This window comes from Cnephaeus nilssonii (assembly GCF_951640355.1).
Source record: "Cnephaeus nilssonii genome assembly, chromosome: 13".
NCBI classification, from domain to species: Eukaryota; Metazoa; Chordata; class Mammalia; order Chiroptera; family Vespertilionidae; genus Cnephaeus; species Cnephaeus nilssonii.
The window spans coordinates 74,919,323-74,938,888 of NC_137084.1; the positions used below are offsets into that span (position 1 = coordinate 74,919,323).

Sequence of the window (19,566 nt, forward strand, 5' to 3'; positions counted from 1 at the left end):
GCCACAGAAATGGCTGTATCCACGGAGGGAGCCCCAGGCTTGGCTCCGCTCCAGGCTACAAAGTTTCAATTGTAGAAGGAAAATAAATTCCAGATACCAGGGCCTCCGCTTGCGTTGCCAGGGGGCGTGGCTGGCCTGCAAACCACCACAGGCCCCTCGCTCAGGCCGCCCCACGCCCCAAGGGAACCCCACCCTGATCTGGGATACCCTTCAGGGCAAACCAGCTGGCCCCCACCCATGCACCAGGCCTCTATCCTATCTAATAAAAGAGTAATATGCAGATTGATCATCACTGCAACACACAATATAGCTGCCCCCATGTGATCAAAGATCCTGCCCCCATGTGGACACAAGATGGCCACCACAAGATGGCCAGCAGGAGAGGGCAGTTGGGAGGCACCCGGCCTGCAAGGGAGGGCAGTTGAGAGGGACCAGGCTTGCAAGGGAGGGCAGTTGGAGGTGATCAACCCTGCAGGAGAGGGCAGTTAGGGGTGACCAGGCAGTTACAGGCAGGTAGGCAAGCAGTTGGGAGCCAGCAGTCCTGGATTGTGAGAAGGATGTCCGACTGCCCGTTTAGGCCCGATCCCACCAGGATCGGGCCTAAACGGGCAGTCGGACATCCCTCCAGGAGTCCCAGATTGGAGAGGGTATAGGCTGGGCTGAGGGACAACCCCCCGCCGTGCACGAATTTCATGCACCAGGCTTCTAGTATAATGATAAAAGCCAAAAAATTTATTCTTTCTCCAGGAGGGAAAAGAAAAGCATAATTACAGAACAAGAACATGTGTCCCCTGATTGGAATTTTGATATAATTTTATAAAGAACAGAAAAAAATTCAGACAATTTGATGCAAATAATTCTTGATATGTCATGCAGAGCTAAAAGAATTAAAAAGGAGAAAAAGTTAATCTCTTTCTTCAAATTAATCTTAATATAAATTTAATAAGTTATGATAACAAAAATATAATAATTTTGGTGATTCCGTTTCATATTTTTTTGTGTTCATTCTTTCAGTTTCTGCCGTATTAATCTACCCTGAGTTTATCTAAAAGCAACAAATGTAAAGTCAGTATTTTTTATTCAGAAACACATCTATATTCTCATAAACTTGATAGGAAATATAAACCAACTCACAAATATTACATAGTACCTAAGTTTTAACATACTAAATGAAAGTATCGTAAAATTTAGAGTCACAGTTAACATTTAAAGTTAGTAGAGTTAAAATAAATTTCCACTATATTACAGTTTGGGAATGGTTTAGGAACAAGGAGGTACTAGGAGAGTCTGCCTTGACAGTTTTGAATAGCAAATTTTACAGTTGGGTTGCTGTGCCATGGAAAAGATAAGCAGTTGTTCCTTAGTGAAAGAGCTGGGATATGAATATAATTGGTTAATCCTTAAATTCAATATTCTTCCTACTATACCATTGATATGATGCTACTATACAGGCCACTTCAAGAGATGCTCAAGTCACCCTAACCGGTTTGGCTCAGTGGATACAGCATCAGCCTGTGGACTGAAGGGTCCCAGGTTCGATTCCGGTCAAGGGCATGTACCTTGGTTGCGGGCACATCCTTAGTAGGGGGTGTGCAGGAGGCAACTGATCGATGTTTCTCTCTCATCAATGTTTCTAACTCTCTATCCTGCTCCCTTCCACTCTGTAAAAAAAAAATCAATAAAATGAAGTCATTTTGCTCTTGAAAAAATGTAAATTTAGTGAGTGCCTAGTAATTTCAGTGCAAGAAACTCCCCAGGTAAGATAGTTCTAAGGCCTCTTCTAGAAATTTTATTAAGTTTTAAGCTCAATTAGTTCAGAAAAGCAATTCATAAAAGTAGTCCCTATTGGTAGTGCCACAACTTGACTATGTCCTATGCATATACTAAGATAGAAACTCCTTTTCAAACCAGGAGGTGGGAGGGTGAGGAATATTTTCTGGAGACTATTTCAATAATTGGCACCACTGTCCATGCATTTGCTTAATCAGTCACCTGGGAAACATTCTTGGCTCCTTCTCCTAAACTTCACACATGCCACCAACTACCCCTTCCTGCCACATCTAACAAACATTTTCCAAATCTGCTCTTTTCTCTCTATATCCTCTATCACTAACCCATTTGAAAATTTAAGTAATTTTCAGATTTAAAGACATTCTTATTGCTGAAAAGACAATGAAAACATATACTAAAATGGTAATATATCAGGAGTTGGAGTGGTATCAACAAACTATATCCTTGTTGAAACTGGAATTCTGTATTAAGAGAAGAAATAAAAGAGATAAACCCCAGATACTACTTTTAATGCTGAAAAAAATACTTTAGTGGATATAACAAGTCTCCAGGCAAATGGACTTTCTAATACCAAACTCAAGAATCTGGCCAGCTTAACTTCTAGCTGCAACAGGACGAAGCTAAGGAGCCAGCTGGACTAAGTGCAGAAACGACCCTGAAGGAACAGAGCAGAATGGGAACACCCAAAGAAAAGCATAAGGAAGGTGTGGTATTCAGCCCTGGGTTCCCGGCTCAGACTCATAATCAGATAAAGTGACTTCTTCCCAGAAAGGGCGAAGGGGAGGAGAAAGTAGAGGAGTCTAAGAGCATCCACATTAGTAAATATCTCTCCACACAGAAGAAAACAATGCGAGTGGGAAATAAGAATTTAAAATACCTGGAAAATTTAAAATTGCCTGATATATAATAAATGCTCAAAAGTATTAGCTATTATTGTTCATTAATCTAACCCATCTCCTAATTTCTAGACATGTATAATTATTTTATATAGTGTATCCACTAAGGTGAGGCAAAATAAAGGTTTGAGTGGATATTATCTGAAAAATTCTGGTCAAAGGAACTTTTGCCTACAATATTCAATTTGCAAAATATTTTCCAAAATTGTTAGATCAGCAATTTTCAACCAGTGTGCCGCAAGAATTTTAAAACATCTGCACAAATGTACTATTTGGGTCAAATGCAAATAATTAAGTGAAAGGCATCTAAATGTGCTTCTCTTGTCATAATATAATTTCCTCTAATTATTTGTTTTTTGCTTAGCTTTCAATTTAACAAAACAGAAACTGAATAAAATCATTAAACAAAACAAAAAATCTGTACTCAAATAATGTTAGTCATACATGAACCTCTGATTGAAAAACCTGAAGACTTAAAATAAAGTTTGGTTTTCTTTACAGTTTCAAAACATTTTAAAGGGATAGTGGGTATCAGGTCAACCACAATTGCATAAGTATATTCCAAATAACTAATTACCATAACCTAATCTACTTTGAAAGGGCTATTCATACATATAAGGTCTTATTCAACTCTTCTCACCTCTAAAGGGGTTAGCAACAGTAATAGTAGTAACTTTGTTCACTAAAAACATAATTAAGCTATTAACTTATTTCATATATGATGTTGCATTTCCTGCATACTTCTGATTTTAAGTTGAATTTAACTTGGATTTAACAGTGAATTTCATGATAAACTCAGTTTTATTTTGATAAGTTATTATATGGCTTTATTTGCCAGAACCTTCCTTTCAAAAATTAAAAAAAATATGTCAAACACACATAAAACCACAAAAATATTTTAACTATATATCTACTGCTCATTTTTACTAGACTTTAATATGCAGCCATGTTTATTCCATATTCCCAAGCAAATAAACCATAATGAATATAGCTGAAGTCCTCAGACACACCTTATCCTTCCTGTTCCTCTTCAGCTCTCATCTGACCCAGTCATTACCCTGAATTTAGTTTTTCATGATTCTTTAATATACATGTACCATAAACAATAAATAGTATTGTTTTTCATATTTCCAAACTGTATGCAAAGGGTAACATACGTCATCATACCATTTTGTAACCTGCTTATTTCCTTTATCGAGACTGGTAGGAAGGGCAGAGGCATGAAAAGGTTGGTCCCACTCTCATGGGTGGTGGCTGAGATTACAGAGGGCTATCTCAGCTGCAAAGCCCTCCCCCAACCCCCTCCGAGGAGTGTGGGGTCTCAACCCCATACCAGGCTCACCAGCCCTGAGCAGCAGAGCAAGGAAGATGTGCCCACACAACATCTGGTTATAAGACTTAAGTTCAGCAGTCTTCAGTTGGTTATTCAGGTGGACTGTTTTACATTTTAGTTGTAATTCCAGTTTGATCCTGGGAGTAGGTGAATGTATCTTCCACCTACTCCACTGCATCTTGGATCTCCTGGTCTATTTTTATATATTACATTTATATATTCTTTATTATATAGCAAATATTAATTGAATTTTAGAAAAGATAATCTAACATAACTTCAAGATTTGTATCATTTTTTACCAAAAGCTTTATTTTCAAATATATTGTATCCCTAAGATTCTTATTTTTGTTTTTTCAAATATATTTTATTGATTTTTTACAGAGAGGAAGGGAGAGGGATAGAGAGTTAGAAACATCGATGAGAGAGAAACATCGATCAGCTGCCTCCTGCACATCCCCTACTGGGGATGTGCCCACAACCAAGGTACATGCCCTTGACTGGAATCAAACCTGGGACCTTTTAGTCCGAAGGCCTATGCTCTATCCACTGAGCCAAACCTGTTAGGGCTAAGATTCTTATTTTTGCATTAGAAAAGAGTACAAGTTGTTTCATGCTAAATCTTAACTTACGCTGATTTTTCACATAGGTAATATAATCTAAACTATCTCTGTGGGTCTTACACTATAAAGACAGGTGACTTTGAGATTGGAGTTACAAAATCTTTTCATCACAGCTGGCCAAAATATACATTTTAGACTTAGAAAAACATTTAAAATTAGTTTAATACCTTAATCTGCAGCTTGGCCTCTTGCAGGCGACCCTTCCATGAAGCTACAAATTTAAGGCTATCCACAGAACAGCCCATTGCCCTATAAAAGTAAAGCATCAATTCAGAAAGAAATAATATTCAGGAAGTAGAATATGAATATTTATTTAAAATTAAAATATTTATAATGTGCAAATAATAAAATATCTTAAGTCAGACTTCACACTAAGTTCTTAAAGTTAACAGGTTGTACAAATTCCTTGAGGATAGGGCCTTTATTATTTTATTTTATATCCTCCATTTTGACCATCATCCTCAAATTCAGGCATATGATGGGTGTTGAATAAATGTTATTAGCTGAATTGAAATGTTTATAATGATCCTGAGGCATTATAAATTAAGATCCCCCTGAATCATTAAACAACAACTAAATTTTATCCAATATATTTTTGGAAGTGTCTCTTTTTCCTCCTCATTCTATCTTGTTAAAAATTATAGACTACATATGAGATGATAATCCAAATTTGTTATTAAAAAAATTACTTGATCTTAATCATCAAATACTGTTCCCTATCAAGAAGCCTAGTTAGCACTGTCCAACAGAATTTTCTGGAAAGATAAAATCATTTTCAAGCAGTTCAAAATGGTAGCCACTAGCTACATGTGGCTATTTGAGCACTTCAAATATGGGTAATATGACTGAGAAGTTACATTTAAAATAATATTTAATTTTGATTCATTTTAATTTAATTAGCTCCATTTGACTTCTGCCTACCATATTGTACACAAAAGGTCTAGATAAATGATCAAAAATTTTAAAGTTAAATTTTACCTTTTTCAATTCTAATAAACAAACAATTAAAAGTAATGCCTTTTAAACCAGTGGTAAACTGTATTACTAAAGTTAAGTATTAGGAAATAACACAACTATCTGGATTTAACAATTAATTTATTTCTTCACAAGGGAATGCGATCAAAAGTGAATAAAGGAAAGTATAATTACCCTCGTGAACAAACAACTATTTCATTTTACTTACCTTGCAGTTTCTTGGCGAAGAGCATTGAGAAATGTGTCTGGGTGGAAGAGTTCTGATAGGTCAAGTGTATCAGAGAGAAGAGCCTGTTTTTCAGCTCTCTCTACCCAGCTCTAAAGAAGAAAAAAATACATAGGCATACATTTTAAAACTTTGTAAATTTGAAAGATAAAGAAATCTATTAACAAATTATTATGCAGAAGCCATTTTCGTTTTGAAACTAATGCAGTTTCCAAATGATCTGAAATGATGGGAGGACAGGGAGAGAAAGAATTCCACTGCACATTATGAGCTGTTAAGTTCGAACATAATATCCATTCATCACAAAAAAGCTTCCTTACACAACTTTTCTTGGTACAAATCTACTCACAATAAAGCCAAATAGTGAACATTAATCTAAGATACAGTGCCGCAGTTCGGTTGGCAGGTGTCCTATGACTCACCTCTCAAATGTGCACAACTGGGTCTAACTCGAGTCCCCAGGGTCCCCAAGTCCTGGCAATGCAAACTGAGCTAGGATTCCAGATCTAGGTTTGACAGTCAATTTACCACTTTAACTAGATCAAGTATTAAAGTGGAGGGTAATGTCCAGGAAGAAGTAGTTTTTTGTTAAATGGTGTTTTTAAGTAGTATTTTCTACTTATCTGCCATTTTGTAAATCAAATTACACTCTGTTTGGAGACATATACATAAAGTATGTTTCATTAGTATAATAAAAATTGCCATTTGGAACAAATAAGAAAAACAACAGGGAATTTTGTGCAACACTTATTATATGCTTTTCATGTGCTAACCAATTTTATGCTTGCTACAACCCTGAAAATTAGTATTAATATACCATTTCACAATGAGGAAATAGAGCTATGGTGAGCTTAAAGTCAGGCCCAAGGTCATATAGTTAGTAAGTGCTGGAGCCAGGTAATAAACTCAGGCAGCATTATGTGATTTGCTTTTCTGTAATATTTTCTGTAACATCTCTTAATGTGCCCTAAGAGATAGGTAGCTTACCGATGATTGCTGAATCAGTCTGTTGTTCCAGAGATGATACCGTAAAAACATGCAGAATTCTCATTTACTAAGTAACTCATTATTCATGCTTTATAAAGAGTCTTGGGGGAAGAGGGGGGCACGGAATTGTGTTAATTTATCACAATGTAGAAAGTCTGTGTTTCATGTATTGTAACACCCTGTTATCCACCCAAGCATTTACATCTGTCAGCCAAGTCTAGAATGGGAGAAATTAAAATCACCAAAGCTAGGGTATTTGTCTTTTATCTTAATGCATTTGACTAGGTCTCCTACATTGTAGCAAAAATGTTCCTATGTCCTTCCAACCAGTTAAAAATATGATTTTAAGAATATATAACAGACTTTAGAAATAGATCTGTTTAACAAAGTATAATTATTTCTTTGTGGATGTTATCCTTTATGATAATAACATTTCATAAGTATCTATTTTGTTTGTTTGTTTTAATCCTCACCCGAGGATATTTTTCTATTGTTCTTTTAGAGAGAGTGGAAGAGAGAGGGAAAGACAGAGAGAAACATCGATGTGAGTGAGAGAAACACATTGATGGATTGCCTCCTGCATGCACCCTGACCAGGGCCCTGGCCGGGGAGGAGCCTGCAACCAAGGTACGTGCCCCAGACCGGAACTGAACCCAACCGGCAACCAGGGAAGGAAAGCCTCGATCGGCCCTGATCGCTGCCAGGCCTGGGGATGAATTTCGTGCACCAGGCCTCTAGTATTTCTATAAAGCAATTTGATGAAATGTGCCAAAGCTTTAAAAATATTCAAGCCATTTTACTCAGTAATTCTTTTCTTTAAATGTAAATTAACGGAATAATCAAGAGATTATCACACATGATTTGCTCATTTAAAATTGTTAATAATATTACAAAATTAGAATAATAAGAGACATCTATATATATAAAAGCCTAAGCAACCATTACGACCAAACAACCAGTAGACCTGTCGCTACGATGCACACTGACCACCAGGGGGCAGATGCTCAATGCAGAAGCTGACCCCTGGTGGTCAGTGCATTCCCACAGCCAACCTCCCATGGTCAGCCAACCTCTCCCAGTCCCTCTCCCTGGCTGGCAAACCTCCCAAGGTCCTTCTCCCCATCCCTCTGGCCCAGTCTGGCAGCTGGCAGGCCCCATCCGGCAGGCCCCCAGGCCCTGGTTGGCAGCCGGCAAACCCTGGCTGGCCCTAGTCGGCCCGGCCCTGATTGGGACTGGGTGAGATGGCCTCTGATCACCAGCCAGGCCTAGGGACCCCACCCATGCACAAATTTCGTGCACTGGGCCTTTAGTTATAGAATAATATATTATAGAAAAGAGAAATTAGCTAATAACAAATATTAGCTAGTTAAATTATGGTATATAAACACAATAAAAATTGTATAACAATAAAAACTCGTATTTGAAGAATATTTAATGACACTGAAAAATGCTCATGACTCAATATATTTACCAGCATGTAAAAATGCATACATAGTATGAATCTAATTATGTAAAAACATTATTTGAATCGTAAAATATTGAAGAAAGCATATCAAAATCTATCATTTCAGCTGGGTCTGGCCTATAGTCTATTAATTACTGTATTTACTCACTTATAATAGCAATTATCCTATATAATAAAAAGCTAATATACAAATTGTCCCCTTGGGAGTTCGACCGCTCGCTATGATGTGCGCTGACCACCAGGGGGTGGCACAGAACAAAGGCAGGCCCCAGCCAGCAGCTGGCAGCCGGGGGAAGAAACGCCCTGATCGGCCCTGATCTCTGGCCAGGCCTAGGGACCCTACCTGTGCATGAATTTTGTGCAGCGGGCCTCTAGTTTAGTATAAAAATAAAATGCATTCATAAACTGATTTTGTCTTATTTTGTTTTAATGCTCTGTGTTCCTTGGGAGAAAAAGTATTTAAGGCAAATAACAAGTAATTTAGGTAATTATTGTTCTCAATGTCTTTTATATTTCTGCAATGTTTTTAAGAATTTATTTAGTATAAATTTAGGGGCTTGAGAATTTGAGAATAAATTCATAAAGAATTAAAATCTAATTTATCCAAAATAAAAATAATACAGCTAGTCACTATTTTGACTGCAGTTAAAAAAAACAACATTAAATGTTATTAACATGTTAATAACTCAGGGTATAACAAGCTTTTCAATTTACTGCATGAATAGATGGCAATAAATTGTAGTTCATGAGCAAGGTAAAATATCAGGAATTATACTGGAATTGAAACCTCAGAATCATTAAACAAATAAAATATTTCTTATTAAAGTTTGTTGTACTAACTTCAAGAAATAGTGAGTATACTACTATACATTTGCCATTCCTCAAATTTCATTTTTTCCTAAATTCAAACCTAGTTTATATTATTACTAACGTTCCCGTTGCAGGAAAAATCCTGCAATAGGGTTTCCTGCTGCACTCTACCCCGCCCTGCCGTCTCTCCTCCCTTGTCCCCTGCCCCACGTTCTCCGCCAGCCCCCCTGCTTTTCTCCCTTCTCCGCCAGCCTGCTCTCCTTCCTTCTCCCCCGGCCCCACCTCTGCTCCTCCCTTCTCCCCCGGCCTGCCTTCTCCGCCAGCCCGCCTGCTTTTCCCTTCTCCCCCCCGCCTCCGCTCCTCCCTTCTCCCCCGCCTCGCCTTCTCTGCCAGCCCGCTCTCCTTCCTTCTCCCCTGGCCCCGCCTCCGCTCCTCCCTTCTCCCCCGGCCCCGCCTCTGCTCCTCCCTTCTCCCCCGGCCCCGCCTGCTCAACTTCCTTCTCCCCCAGCCCCGCCTCCGCTCCTCCCTTCTCCTCCCCCTGGCTTGCTTGCTTCTCCGCAGCTTTGCTCCCTTCTGCAGCTCTTGGCTTCTTTCTATGCTGTCTTGATATGCAAATTAGCCGCCATCTTTGTTGGGGTAATTTGCATACTCGTCCTGATTGGTTGGTGGACGTGGCTTGGCTGGTGGGCGTAGCGAAGGTGCGGTCAATTTGCATATTTGTCTATTATTAGATAGGATTATTTACATCTTGTGCATTAATTAGTTTTACTACTTATATAATCTAAACATAGGAGAAAAAGTGATTTTTTTCCCCCAAAGTTTAGTCTTTTGAGTTTCAATCTTAAGTCATCTTTGAGTAGACTTCTGAGATGAATGAAAAATCTGTCTGGAGTTCAAGAGAACAAGATGGAGTTGAAGCAGTTTCCTGGAGCTCTAATCATTTTGATTATATGGTCCTTAAAAAATAATTTCTTGCCTCATGTACTCCATTAATAAGGTGACCTTGCCTACCAATTTTAGAGAACTGTTTTAAAACATATCTTGAATACATTGTAGTTAAGATTCTATCTATTAATGGTTGGCTATCCATTTACACTGACTTTAATTCCTCATAGCATCACTCAATTTTGACTTGTTTTGTGGTTTAACTTTTATTTAGCTAACTTAATATCAAATTTTCATTATGATATATTCTTTGACCCAAGAGTTACTTAAAAGCAGGTATTTAATTTCCAAATATTTAAAGATTGTCTATAAATTGTTTGTTATTTATTTCTAACTTAATTTTTTTAAATCAGAGAGCATATTTTCTGTGATTTACATATATTTAGATTATTCCATACTAGTTTGATCTATGTGTAGATCTACTGTGGTAAATTTCTATGTACTTAAAAAGAATGTGTATTCTGCTGTTATTGGTTATAATCTATACTAATAAAAGGGTAATATGCTAATTAGACCAGACATCTTCCGGATGTCCTTCTGGACAAAGCCATAGTGGCGGGGGCTAAGGCAAAGGTGGTTAGGGGTGATCAGGCCTGCAGGGGAGGGCAGTTAGGGCCAATCAGGCTGGCAGGGGATGGCAGTTAGGGGGCCATCAGGCCTGCAGGGGAGCAGTTAGGGGCAATCAGGCTGGCAGACAGAGGCAGTTAGGGTCGATCAGGCTGGCAGGGGAGCAGTTAGTGGGAGATCAGGCCAGCAGGGGAGCAGTTAGGGGGTGATCAGGCCAGCAGGGGAGCAGTTAGGGGGCGATCAGGCAGCAGGGGAGCAGTTAGGGGCGATCAGGCTGATAGGAAGAGGCAGTTAGGGGTGATTAGGCAGGCAGGCAGGTGAGCGGTTAGAGAAGTCGGACATCCCCTGAGGGGTCCCGGATTAGAGAGGGTGCAGGCCAGGCTGAGAGACCCCCCCATGCACGAATTTTGTGCACTGAGCCTCTAGTTTATAATAATAAAATGGTAATATGCTAATTATGCCGGACATCCTTCCAGACAAAGCCAGGTTCAGAGGGAAGCTAGCCTGGGTCCTGGGTGCCTGCAGGTGGTTGGAGGGAAGCCAACCTGGGTCCTGGGTGCCAAAGGGAAGCCGGTGCCAGCAGTCTGGGGAAGAAAGGCCTACTCAGGCACGAATTTCATGAATCGGGACTCTAGTGTTCTATAAATACCAATTAAATTAGCTAAAAATGTCTCCAGACCCATCCATACTGTCTCAAAGGGTAAGAGATCCTTCCTTTTTCAGCTGTATAGTATTCCATTGTGTAAATGTACCTGTTTTTTTTTTTAATCAATTCATCCACTGATGGGCATCCAAGCTATTTCCAGATCTTAGCTATTGCAAATAATTCAGCTATAAACATAGGGATGTATATATTCTTTCTGATTGGTATTTTGGAATTTTTAGAATATATTCCTAGAAGTGGAATCAGTGGGTCAAATGGAAGTTCCATTTTTAATTTTTTGAGGAAACTCCATAATGTTTTCCATAGTAGTTGAACCAGTCTGCATTCCCACCAGCAGTGTACTAGGGTTCCCAGTTTCTCCACATCCTCACCAGCTCTTGTTCTTTATTGATTTATTGATGACAGCAATTGTGACAGGTGTGAAGTGATATCGTGCTGTGCTTTTAATTTGCATTTCTCTGATAATTAGTGACTTTCAGAATTTTTTCATATGTCTCTTGGGCATTTGTATGTCCTCTTTGGAGAAGTGTCTATTCCGGTCCTTTGCCCATTTTATAATTGAATTGTTTGTCGTCCTTTTGTTGAATTGTATGAGTACTTTATATATTTTGGATATTAACTCCTTTTTAGATGTATCACTGCCAAATATGTTCCCCAATATAGTGGGTTTCCTTTTCATTTTGATGGTGGTTTCTATTGCTGTGCAGAAGCGTTTTATTTTGATGTAGTCCCATTTGTTTATTTTCTCCTTTGTCTCTCTTGCCCTAGGAGATGTATCTGTGAATATTCTGCTACATAAGATGTCTGAGATTTTACTGCCTATGTTGTCTTCCAGGAATTTTATGTTTTCATGGCTTATATTTAAGTCTTTTACCCATTTTGAGTTTATTCTTGTGTATGGTGTAAGTTGGTGGTCTAGTTTCATCTTTTTTGCATGTGTCTGTCCAGTTTTCCCCACACCATTTATTGAAGACATTGTCTTTACTCCATTGTATTAATTGCCCCCTTTGTCAAATATTAATTGAGCGTAATGGCTTGGGTTAACTTCTGGGGTCTCTGTTCTGTTCCACTGGTTCATATATGTGTTCTTGTGCTAGTACTAGACTGTTTTCATTACAGTGACATTGCAGTATAGTTTGATATTTGGTATTATGATCCCTCCAACTTTGTTTTTCTTTCTCAATATTGCTCCGCTATTTGGGGTCTTTTTTGGTTCCATGTAGATTTTTGGAGTATTTGTTCTAGTTCTGTGAAGTATGTGTTTGGTATTTTAATAGGGGTTGTGTTGAATCTTTAGATTGCTTTGGGTAGTATGGACATTTTAATGATGGTAATTCTGCCAATCCTTGTCTATATCTCCCTCTATTTCTTTTTCCAATGTCTTATTTTACCTCCTTGGTTAAGTTTATTCCTAGGTATCTTTTTTTTTTTGCAATGGTAAATGGAATTGTTTTTTCAGTTTCTCTTTCTGAGAGTTCATTATTGGTGTATAAAAATGCCATCAATTTCTGAATGTTGATTTTGTATCCTGCTACTTTGCATAATTCATTTATTAAGTCTAGTAGTCTCCTGATGGAGTCTTTACGGTTTTCTATGTGTAGTATCCTGTCATCTGCAAATAATGATAATTTTACTTCCTCCTTTTCAATTTGAATGATTTTTTTCTTTCTTCTCTGATCGCTGTAGCTAGGACTTCCAGTACTATGTTGAATAAGAATGGTGAAGGCGGACATCCTCGTCTAGATTCTGTTCTTAAGTTTTTTTCCCATTGAATATGAGGTTAGCTATAGGTTTGTCACATATGACCTCTATTATGTTGAGGTATGATCCCTCTATTCCCACTTTGCTGAGAGTTTTTATCAAAAAAGGGTGTTGTCTTCCAATTTGTATATATACACCCCTATGTTCATAGCAGCTCAATTTACAATAGCTAGGATTTGGAAACAGCCCAAGTGCCCACCAGCAGATGAGTGGATAAAAAAGCTGTTACATTTACACAGTGGACTACTATGTAGCTGTAAAAAAGAAGGAACTCTTACCATTTGCAACAACATGGATGGACCTGGAGAATACTATGCTAAGTGAAATAAACCAGTCAGAGAAAGATAAGTATTACATGATCTCACTCATATGTGGAATCTAATGAACCAAATAAACTGATGAACAAAATAGATCCAGAGACATAGAACCATGGAAAAGACTGATGAATTTCAGATGGAAGGTGGGGATGAGACTGAGATGAGGGAGGGGGAGGAATTAACCAGGGAACTTATATGTATACTAGAGGCCCAGTGCACAAAATTCGTGCATGGGGCAGGGGGTATCCCTCAGCCTGGCCTGCACCCTCTCCATTGAGGGACCCCTCGGGGGATGTCCGACTGCTGGTTTAAGCCTGATCCCTGTGAGGATGTCCCCTCAGCCCAGCCTGCACCCTCTCACAATCTGGGACTGCTGGCTCCTAACCGCTTGCCTGCCTGCCTGCCTGCCTGCCTGATTGCCCCTAACCCCTCTGCCTGCTAGCCTGATCACCCCTAACCATTCCCCTGCCAGCCTGATTAACACCTAACTGCTCCCCTGCCAGCATGATCATCCCCAACTGCCTTCCCCTGCCGGCCTGATCGCCTCCAACTGCCCTCACCTGCTGGCGCAATCACCCCCACCTGCCCTCCCCTGCTGGACCAATCGCCCCCAACTGCCTTCCCCTGTGGGGCTGAGGAGACTGGGGGACTCTGGCTAGATGAGGTGGGGATGAGGGGACTGGGGGACTGAAGCTGGATGAGGCTGGATGCTGCGGGGACTGGGTGAGGCGGGGCTGAGGGGACGGGGGAACTGAGGCTGGATGAAGCTGGGCTGAGGAGACTGGGGGACTGAGGCTGGATGAGGTGGGGGTGAGGGGACTGAGGGACTGAGGCTGGATGAGGCAGGGCTGAGGGGACTGGGCGCTGCCATCTTGTGGCTGTGGGTGCCACCATTTGTGAGAGCTTGATGGTCAATTAGCATATTCCCCCTTTATTAGATAGGATTATCTGGATTGGCAAAAATATTTATCAAAAATGTCAAAATAGTGGGGAAAAAAACAACCCAAGTTTTTAACAAAATAGGTTAGGAACAAACCAAAAAAACCTCACCCAAATTAATGAGATAATGAAAGCAAACAAAGCATAAATAGTAAACATAGGTACTTATAAAATTGAAAGCATGTTACACATTTCTCATTGCTTTAAAAGAGTAGCTATGATAAACCTTTTAAGAAGAACAAAGTCTGACCATGTGGTTTAGTAATGAATACAAATTCAGGGACAAATTAACGTCTAATATGAATTTGGTAAGAGCATGATGGATACCTAGAAGGCTTACTTATTTTAACTCTATAAAGTCCACTGGTCCAATTTTAAAAATCAGAACTACTCTCTAATTGGTTTCTGTTAATGGTCCCTCACACTGTATAGTTGACTAAAAAACAAACCAAAAACCAAAACTGAGACAGGCTAGTAAGCCAGGACAAGCGGAGTAGAGAAACTGAGACACAGTTTGCAGACATCTAGTAAATCCTATCTTCCCTAAACCAAGGACACTTAAAAAACAAATGGTTTGCACTTCTCATCCCCAACCAGAGGGTAAATAGCTTAAATCACCCAACTCAGGGAGACAGATAACAGAAATCCAATTAGTGCCATTTGTGCCAACCACACCCACGGACAGATGAAGGTAAGGGAATAAATCTCATTCTGGCACATCAGCTTAAAACTAGTGAGTATTCTATTCAGATCCTCCCCTAGACCTCCCATAGATGCCCAGCCTTTACACAAGTTCAAAAGGAAAATCCTAGCTCCGCTTTTCCAACCAGGAGCATGCCCAGTACCTTTCCCTTTCCCCTCTTCTTCCCCCATAACGTGCCTCTCCTAAACTCTAAGGGACCCCACGAGGCTTGTAACCAGGGAGCAATGGTCAGCAGCAGATCATCCTGGGCTAAGCCCCTGAACCTGTCCCAAAGCTCCGCTTTTCTCTGACTCCTTACTGAGCCAAAGCAGCCCAGCCTAGGCCCATGTCCCCACCTCGTCCCTCTCCTGTTGCTTCTTGTATCCTAGGCCCTTCCTTATTTTACCATCTACAGCTTTAATAAACATTTTTTAAATATCACCTGGACTTGTGTTGTGAAATCTTTCTTGCACAAAGTCAAGAACCGACACAATACCAGATGGCCTTAGGCGGACCCTCTCAGGACCAGCTCCCCTTTCTGGTAACAAAACCTCAATCTGTACAAAGGAGCTGAGGAAAACTTCAACCTCTAGAACTGTTCTGGAATGAAATAGTTTTTGCTAGCTCATTTATTTTATTACCTTAATAGACATGGTCTTAACTGATGAGAAACAAAATATAAATTTATCTTACCTTTAAAGAGGGAAATCTTTACTCTTCTTCTACCCTTAATATATACACCTATTATAATACTGGAAAGTCTAGCAAGCTAAACAAGATATTTTTAATTTGAAAATAAAAATCAAGACCATAAATTTGGGTTTCTAGACTCAATGTTTGACTCAATGAAGTGTTATTTTTCAATAGAATCTTGTGATTTTCTTTCATCACCTTGTAGAGAAAACTGGGAAAAAACTAGATTACCTTTTCCAAAGACAGAAATGAGTTAAGTTGCATGGGTTAAACCCAAACAGCGTTCATGAAGACCCTGAACTACCATGAGAAACACAGTTACTAGTAATAGCCTTTTACAGAGTACTTAATTTTTAGTGTGGCAAACCAGGGATCTATGCAGTCCACTCTATTTGCATGTCTCTTCCTAATGGTTAATTATAATTCATAATTTATGATTAGTCCAAGTTCCTATTTAAGACCAATCCTTTCATTTGTGTATAGGACCTTTTCTTTTTTATATCCTCTCCCGAGGATATTTTTCCATTGATTTTTACAGAGAGTGAGAGAGGGAAAGACAAGACAGAGAGAAATATCAATGTATGGGAAACACATCAATTGGTTGCCTACTGCACGTGCCCTAATCAGGGTCTGGGTGGTGTGGAGCCTGCAACTGAGGTATGTGCCCTTGACAGGAATTGAACCAGGGACCCTTTGGTCAGCAGGCCTATGCTCTATCCACTGTGACAAACCGGCTAGGGCTAAGGATCTTTTTTTTTTTTCTTTCTAAGAATTCCCCTCCTAAAATGATTTCATTTTTTTACAGTGAAATATCTCCCATATTAAAAATCAGACATAACCAAAACTAAATAAAAAAACACTCTCTTGGTCCTTTACCCCATCCGCTACTATCTTAGATCTATCTGTGCCACCCATAACAAAACTTAAAAAACTGTCTAATCTCACTTATGGTGTTTGACACAGTTGATGACTTTGACTCTTCAAACACTCTTCTTTCACTTCTTGATCACCTCAGTTTCCAAGTCTTTTTTCTGTCTTCCTAACTGGTACTACTTGGTCTTCATTATTGACTCCTCATCATTACCTGGATTTCTCATATTGGAGTGTACCAGGGTCCACTATTTGGTCAGTGTTATGGTTTTAAAGACTACCTTTATATGCTAGTGACGCCCAATTTTAAATCTCTTACTCCAACTTCTATACCCTTCACCAGCTTCTCTGACATTTCCCCCATAATGTCAAAAATGTACCTAAGATTCAAATCAGAACTCTTCATTTGTAAAAGCATCTTCTTCTTCCCTAAGAAACCTGCTCTATCACCTTCAACTCAGTGAAAAAAAAAACAACAAAAAAAACAACCAATTGCTCAGGCCAAAACTTGGAAATCATTCTTCACATCTCTCTTCGATGTCCCACAGGCCTAATATAAAAACTTACCATTTCTTTCTTTTATCCCCCCAATTTTTTAAAATCCTCACCTGATGATACAGTTTATTGATTTTTAGAGAGAGAGAAAGGGGAGAGAGAAACATCAATGTGATAAACATCAACCAGTTGCCTCCTGTATATACTCCGACTGAGGATTGAACCTGCAAATGAGGTATGTACCCTGATTGGAAATTGAACCCACCACTGTTTGATGTATGGGACAAAGTTCCAACCAAGTAAGTCACCCAGCCATAGCAAAATTTACCATAATTTACCAAAATTTACCTTCACATCCATCACACTAATCCATAACACCATCCTAACCTCACTTGGATTAATGTATTCTCACGCACCAACAGAATAAGTGTTTAATCCTCTAATCGCAACCATCCACTGATTCCCCATTCACCCAGACTAGATTTAAAGTCTCTTACTAAAGCCTTCAGGAACCTCTGTCACGGTCCCTGGCGATCCAGATATCCTCGTTTCCAGTAGCACTGCTCTTTATGTATATGTTCTAGCCACCCTGGCTTCCTTTTGATTCCTTAAGCAAGGAAAGCACATTCTTTTCTCAAAAGTTTGCATTTGCCAGTCTCTCTGTCTAGATTTATTTCCACCTAGATATGTTCATGGTTTGCTTTACTATTTATTTAAGTCTCTGTTTCGATATTGCCCATTAAGAGTGGCCTTATTACCTGACAACTCAAACTAAAGTGCTACCCCCTCCTACCCACTCACTTTAGCTCCGTTAATCTACACTTTTCATTATAGATTAAATGAAAATTTAATGATAAACTAATGATAATGATAATGATGATAAATATCAGGCAACATCTGATATTTATTAGAAATAAAGCCCAATTTTGCTTCAATATTTGACCAACATCTATTATTTGCTTCACTTTCTGGTTAGCCCAATAAATAAATGCCTACTTTAAAAATGTTCTGACATCCTATAAATGAATAATATAAATATTTGTATAAGCACAAATGTTACTACCCTATCTAATAAGTATAATAAAGTTACTAATGTCAACAAGGCATGGCATTTAGTTTTATTTAAAACATTAGATTCTTTACTATCATATTTAGATGGGCAGTTTTATATACCACTTAGAGTGAAAATAACTCCTTATGTGCTTACAGATTAAACTATTTTAGTCTAAATTATAGTTATGTATTTATTATTGCAAGAGTAAAATTTTAAAAATTATTATTATAAAAACTTAACTTTATGTTAAAAAATTAAGAACTCTAGAATTCAAGAGAAAGAGATTAATAATAATACAAATATTAAAAGAGAATGCAGAGGAGAAACCAAGATGGCGGCATAGGTAAACACCTAAACTGCTGCCACGCACAACAATTTCAAAACTACAACTAAAAGACAAAACGAACATCATCCAGAACCACAGGAAAGCTGGCTGAGTGGAAATTCTACAACCAGAAGGAAAGAGGAAAGCACATGGAGAATTAGAGGAGCTGCAAAAGGCTGAGGTACGGAGACACGCGCACAGGTAGCTGAGTGCCTGGATGGCTTTCTCTAGCAGGAAAGAGACAAAAGCTCCCGACTGCACTGAACCCCAGTTCCGATTGCACTGAACCCCAGTTCCGGGCAAAACCCTGGGACCCAGGCTTATATGGGGGGAATCTGGACTGTCAGGTGGAAACTGAGGGGAGCCATGAAAGGCAGAAGTCTGGAGGCGTGCGCGCGAGTGCACAAAGAGAGGACTGATTGCTGAGTGTGCCACTGGCTTTCTCTAGTGGGTGGGAACCGGAAGCTCCCCACTGCGCTGAACTCCAGTTCCAGGCGAGAATCTGGGAAACCAGATTCATTGGGGGAGAAACTGGACTGTCTAGCAGTGGGCGAAACTCGAGGGCGGCTTACTCTTAGAGGTGCTTGCAGCGATTACCGAGGGACACTGAGACCCAGGGGTCTCATAGGGCAGGGCTGACAGGAAGCCAAGACTGTCTGCTCAACCCTGAGACTCCACCCCATCCAAGCTGAGCACAGTTTCTTTTGCAATTTTGCAAGTCTTGTCTCATAAGGCTGTCTCCAGCACAGAAGTTCTCCCGGCATAGACACAGCTGATCCTCACAGCCAGTTGGCCTGGAGGTCAATTCCTCCCAGTGATACCAACAACGATCAAGACTGAACTACAACAAGGCTATACACACAGTCCACAAAGGGGTGCACCAAGAGAGTCCACCTCAGGTAACTGGGGAGGCCGACCCACTGGGCCATATAGGACACCTAGCACACAAAGCTACCCTACCAGCTCAAGGAAGCAGCGGAAATAAGGAGACAAGGAAACAGATCACAAACGAAAGAAATGGAGGAAAACAAATGACTGGATATAGAGTTCAAAACCATGGTTAGAAGGTTTTTCAAGAATTTCCTAGAAAAGGCCGATAAATTTAGCGAGACCCTCGAGGATATGAAAAAGAACCAACTAGAAATTAAACA

At 39.6% G+C, this 19,566-nt stretch overlaps 1 protein-coding gene across 1 annotated transcript in view; it reads right to left on the minus strand.

Moving 5' to 3' along the window:
- LOC307110208 (cytoplasmic dynein 2 heavy chain 1-like) overlaps positions 1 to 19,566 on the minus strand; it is a gene marked incomplete at its 5' end in the record, with an annotated part of 139,458 nt that overhangs the window by 16,078 nt on the left and 103,814 nt on the right. The window contains 2 exons of the mRNA XM_079789201.1: positions 4,808 to 4,889; positions 5,824 to 5,933. Of these exons, the coding sequence (XP_079645327.1) occupies positions 4,808 to 4,889; positions 5,824 to 5,933 (192 nt within the window). The remainder of the gene's footprint in view (positions 1 to 4,807; positions 4,890 to 5,823; positions 5,934 to 19,566) is intronic.